The sequence below is a fragment of the Etheostoma cragini genome, chromosome 15 (assembly GCF_013103735.1).
Source record: "Etheostoma cragini isolate CJK2018 chromosome 15, CSU_Ecrag_1.0, whole genome shotgun sequence".
Taxonomy (NCBI): domain Eukaryota; kingdom Metazoa; phylum Chordata; class Actinopteri; order Perciformes; family Percidae; genus Etheostoma; species Etheostoma cragini.
In genome coordinates, this window is record NC_048421.1 from 24,230,080 (window position 1) to 24,236,008 (window position 5,929).

The 5,929-nt window shown below is 43.8% G+C and overlaps 1 protein-coding gene across 1 annotated transcript in view; it reads left to right on the forward strand.

Annotated features, from left to right (window-relative positions):
• The window catches only part of mettl22 (methyltransferase like 22), a 12,558-nt gene that overhangs the window by 4,193 nt on the left and 2,436 nt on the right, over window positions 1-5,929 (forward strand). Inside the window, exons 3-8 of the mRNA XM_034895125.1 lie at window positions 1,105-1,345; window positions 1,731-1,870; window positions 2,244-2,284; window positions 2,594-2,738; window positions 3,292-3,363; window positions 5,202-5,255. Coding sequence (XP_034751016.1) covers window positions 1,105-1,345; window positions 1,731-1,870; window positions 2,244-2,284; window positions 2,594-2,738; window positions 3,292-3,363; window positions 5,202-5,255 — 693 coding nt within the window. The remainder of the gene's footprint in view (window positions 1-1,104; window positions 1,346-1,730; window positions 1,871-2,243; window positions 2,285-2,593; window positions 2,739-3,291; window positions 3,364-5,201; window positions 5,256-5,929) is intronic.

The following is a 5,929-nucleotide window of genomic DNA, read 5'->3' on the forward strand; positions in this document are numbered from 1 at the left end:
TGCTCAACTAGCTATTATTTTAGATGTGGATTCACCACAATAAATATAAAAGACATGGTGTGACAAGTAAAGTGAAAACATGCAACACTGCTTTATGCTCCCATAATTTAATACAAAAGGCAACGTTTTGACCCTGCTGGGTCTTCTTCCAGGATTTAAACAGAGAATTTGATTGATTGACGACAACTCCTCAGTCCCTCCCCCCCTATTTTCCCTCATTTGAATGCTTGTGCATGAGCAGTGATTGACACGCACGGAGACACCCCCCCCCCCAGCTGTGATTGGTGCATCTGAACAGGGAGCGGTGGATTTTTGCAAATCCCACTCCGGGCTGTAGGTGGAGCCAGAGGAGCTGACCTGCTTCATGTAGGTCTATTGGAACATAGTCAGTTTCAGCAAATATGGCGGGAAGTTAGTTCTCTAAGTCTTAGCTACTGCACCTTTAGTTACAAATGCATGGGCTAGTTTTTCCATTCTTTTATATACCAGAGGACCTTTATATTAACTTTAGTCCCTCCCAAATTAATGTATTTGTAGCTGGTGCTACGACCTGCCTACAGACCACTTCAGACTCCCCCGCACTCTGTCGCCAAATGTTTCACATATGACACTGAATGACCTTTCGCTGCAACACAAATGTATTTATTATTCACCTTTATTCTTACACAATGAGGCATATTTTCATATGGCACTTCACATCTACATCAGGTCTACAAAATGAATTTTACAAGAAATTCTAGGTGCAACCGCAACTACATTGGTGCGTCTGCCCGTTTCTGGTACCGTGGCGGAACAGGTTTTGCCATGGGGGGTCGCCACTACAAAATCAACATAGAGGATACACTGATTCCACTGAAAGAAATCATTTCAGCATCCAAAGTATTAGTTTGATAATTTCATGAAACAGAGAGAAGCACCTAATCAGACATTTTTAAATCCCCTATTGTGTTTAATGAATGATTAGTGCTCGTTAGATGAAGAGTCGTGACATCAGTGTGCGCTGTACTGGATTAAATCCAATGTCACTTTTCCAGTGAACGTGTTCATCTTTTTTGTAAACATTGCCGGTCACCTCTCTCACTTTGTTGTTGTGTTTCCATTCAGTGTTCATCTCGAAGTTCAAGATCCTGTCAGATGGGGAAAAGCACGGCAGCGACGTCCCGGGGCGGAGCTCAAAAGAGGCGGAGGGATATGAGCAACCAAGAGAAGACGGAGAACAAGACACAAAAGGCCCACAAGGAACTGCTGGAGAGGACGGAGAGGAAGGGGAGGAAGGAGAGGACTGCAGGGACGGGAAGGTAGAAGCCTTTTTGGATGAGGACGGAGACCTGGACATCACACATCGGTAGGGAAACTCTCTGGTTCAGTTACAGTTAAACATGCGAGACAAACACACACACACACACACACACACACACACACACACACACACACACACACACACACAAAGGAACTGTGTGGGACCTGTTTTCAACTGATTTGGGATGGCACTGACTGTTTTGCATCTCACCTGTAGCACTCTTAATTACACACACACACACACACACACACACACACACACACACACACACACACACACACACACACACACACACACACACACACACACACATACACACACCCACATATAGGAGGGTGCCAGTGGCAGTTGTTGAGTAAAAATTACAGCTTTGGGTGAGGTATTAGTGTCTTCCAAAGATGCTTTTCATGCTCTTCTTCTGACTCCCCAGGCCCAGGGAAACCCCTAAGGAGACTAGTGGCCGAGACTTGGTCCGTCCCATCATTCTCCAACAGTCCAACCCTGTCCTGGAAGAAGAAGAGGACAATACGGACGATGAAGCCGATAGATCCTTCGACATTATAAAGATTGGTAAGACCCTACATTTACATTCAGCTTGCTTTCTAATACTTCCAGATGCAGGGAGAAACCTTCCTTCTGAGCTTTGTTACTGGTACTAAATACTAGTACACTAGTACACGTTATTGAGTTAGGTTATTTTCCAGAGAGTAGTTGTAAAATAAAAGTACAAGTGGTTGCCATGGAGACCTGCTTGTGTGTGTTGGGGGCATCCTCAGCTGAGCCCCTGCAGGTTTGAGCCGTGTACCCCAATAATGATTCCAGGGTTAGGGTTATGACTCCTGTTAGGATCTGACACTATGTATAAAGTTGAATTGAATATAATATCATATCATATAATATTTTAACTTTTTACTGGTGATGCGTGATTCCAATCTGTTTACAGAGCACACTATGGCCACAACCCTGGAGGACGTTGGCAAACAGGTCCGTCAGATTCAATCTACTCAACATTTAGTCTGTTTGTCTGTCGGTTTCATTTAGTTTGAATAATTCATACTGTTTATTGATCCCCAGTGGGGAAATTACACGACACACTCTTTTTTTGCTAATAATCACTGCACAAGCTCAGGACATATTCATGCACAAATGGAGAGCTAGATGTCAGAGTGAGTGACCAGAGCACCTGGCAGTGCGAAGCCAACAAGGGGGAAGAAGCAGGGCGTGGTGGTTGGAGGTTGGTGGTACAGACGTGTGTGTGTGTGTGTGTGTGTGTGTGTGTTCTGCTCCCCCCAGGTGTGGCGGGGGGCATTCCTCTTGGCTGACTTCATCCTCTCCGAGCCGCTCATGTTCAGAGGAGCCACAGTCTTGGAGCTGGGCGCGGGGACAGGCTTAACCAGCATCGTCACGGCAACCATAGCCAAAAGGGTCTACTGCACAGGTACAATGCCATCGAGCAAATGTCCTAAAGAAAACTTCCAACATTGGTTCCTTGAATCTGTCGCTCTGGTTGAATAAGGGAGCATTCTGGGAACACAGCTGTATCTACGGGGGTGCGGGAGGTCTCCGAGGTGCACGCACAGCTTTTTCTGAACTTCAGGAGCATCACGTGGACTTGATCAGCCAATGGAGCGTCCTCAGGTGTAATCAGGTGGCCGCCGATGAAGACCATGAGATGCTGTTGAAAGCTCAGAAAAAGATTGTGAGGGTGAGGGGATTTAGTCATCTGTGTTGATTGACAGACACCTCCCATATTTCCTTCAGGTACCGAAGTGAAGCCAATAACTATATCATATGTGTCTTTGAATCCAAACACCCTGTGGTGTCGCATGATCATTGTGAAGATAAACTCCTCCTCTGTCAGCAGAGACACGGCTGCTAAATGGCATCCCCGGTACACTCAGTGAACCCAACACGGCAGAACAAGACAAGCTGTTTGACAGACCTCTTCCTGTTTGGGACTCGTTGCTGGAATACCTTCTTTTGTTTTGCAGATGTGGGAGAGGACCTCCTCGGCATGTGCAAGAGAAATGTAACATTAAACAGACACATGCTGGAGCCTGCAGGTGAGGTCACAACAACGGATTACTCCCTTATTCCTTCATTTCCTTCCTAACTCCTGCTGACATTGTGGCTGGATCTCCTAGATATGGAATTACATCTCATTGAGTTTTACCAGGAGACATTCTCCCCCTCCCAAACTTTTTGTCTAAGAAATGAAACAAAATTGAGAGCAATATGACAGGAGAATGATAGTCCACGTCGGCACCACTGACACCGCACGTCAGTAAACCAACTTCATCCACCATCTTTACCTGCACAGAAATAGTTAAAAGGCTGTTTTTATCCCAGTCTTATTCCCACACTGGAGTTTGTATTATTATACAGTATATGTAAATGAACTGTTTTTATGTATCTTTTCTAGTCAACGACTACTCAAAGCTCCGTTCCATAGTCCAGGAACCGGTCACCATTCACACACATTCACACACTGTGGCCGAGGCTGCCGTAAAAGGTGCCAGCTGCTCATCAGATACACACTCACACACATTTAAAGTCAAAGTCAAAGTATCTTTATTAATCTCCCTAAGGAGGAATTAGTTTTGGACACTGAGTAACAGCTGCAAGACTTACAACAGACACACAGCACAACAAGCACAGGGTTAAAACCATCAGAAGACAAAGGTACAGTAAACATATGGGCTATATTTATAATATATGTAGAATATATGGGCTTCTCAAGGGGTGTGCGACAGGGGGGGTCTACCAGCATGTCCAGAGTTTAGCTTGTGTTAATATAAAGTTGTTGTGAATCACACCAGTTGACAAACGTGTCCGCTGCAGCTCGGTATTGCTTTCTGTAGTGAAAAAGAGGAGAGAGTCATCTGAGGATGTTACTATCTGCTGGTTTGATGCAGTCATTGGTGTACAATGCAAACAAACAAGGTGAGCTGACACACCCTTGGGGGGGGTGGGGGGGGGGGGGTGGTGCTGCACAGCGCAGACAGGGCAGAGTTAAACTTCACCCATGTGCTTAAAAAGGGATTTACATTTAACTGAACTAAATTCCTAAGCATGACGTCAGGCTGGATGGAGGTAAAGCCGAGTCTGGCTTCTGCTACAGGACTTTCCAGGTGCTTCACAGCGAGGTGCATTACTGTCGATTTGGCATCACGATTTTTCTGTGTAGATGAATTGGTTTCTATCTAACATTTGATCCGCATCAGTATGGGGTTTATCTATCATAAGCCTTTAATTGATGTAAAAACATTAAAGGTGACAGCCATAGGCTGATAATCATTTAAAATGGAATGATGCTAGATTTCACTATCAATGTTAAAACGTATGTAGAAATCATTCATCATTATCACTTTGTCGTTATTGTTTGCTTCCCACAGTGACTTTGTGTTGGATTCTAACTGCTCTTCTAGACCTTTTTAAAGATCAGCCTTAACACTAAAGCTACTTGTAGACCATACTAAGCTGCTGAGACAATAACAACGTGGCATCTTCCCACGGACGCGTGGGAACGTAACCGCCACGACACAATCAGAACAACGCTGTCAGCACTCCCTCTTTCATTTACACTCTCTCTCTCTCTCTCTCTCTCTCTCTTAAGTAAGCAACATTCACTACATATTATGCCTTTAAAAATTGTCTTTTATTTTGAGTGTTTGAATATAATATCTATATACTAACATCTTGCTTGGCGTTATCATTTAGTCTTGGCCATTTCACATATTTTGAACTTTGTTTAATTTTTTTTATAATCCCTCTTATTTTTGTATTTTATTGGTCTGTTTTTTTTTCCCTTCTGAGAACACATTGTGGCCTAAAAAAGTACCATATAAATGAAGTTGTTGTTATAATTATCTGGCTTAATACTGTGTTTTCTGACAATCAGGTGGTGATGTCAGAGTGCGACAGTTGGATTGGCTCCAGCAGGACCTTTGTACAGGTAGCACACCTCTTTTTCATCTTTTTATTAAATGAAGATGATAATGAAGTTATAATTGATTTTGGCCCCCAACCCATGTTCCCGTGGTCACCATACATACAGTATGGAGCCTGTATGGATCATTAGTGAATGATTCCCAGGTCTCTCTCATATTAACTGAAGATGTGTGTGTCTTCACCCAGCCCCTACTGATCATAGATATGTAATTTAATATATCAGCTCATAGATGGTTGTATCACAACACGTGTCTGCTTCCTTGGGCAGAATAAAAACAATTTGAAAGTGACATCAATGTCTTCTTTTAGACCCTAACCTCCAGCATTTTCCCAGTTTTTGGTTACATCATCGGTGTCTCAGCTCTCGCAGCCCTCACACTGACACCAGTCCTGGCTCATTTAAAGCGCTCATATTCTGCTCATAGTTGCATTTAGAGGTTATATCAGAATAGGTGTACATTGTTTCATTTTCTAAAAAACACCATATGTTTGTTGTACTGCACATTGCTGCAGCTCCTCTTTTCACCCTGGGTGTTGAGCTCTCTGTTTTAGCCCCAGAGTGAGACATCTCACTTCTGTTCCATCTTTGTTAGGAGTTGCACATGCTCAGTAGCTAGGTAAGGACTACTAGCCAGTCAGAAGCAGAGTATGAGGGCCCTGACAGTACCTAGGTAAGGA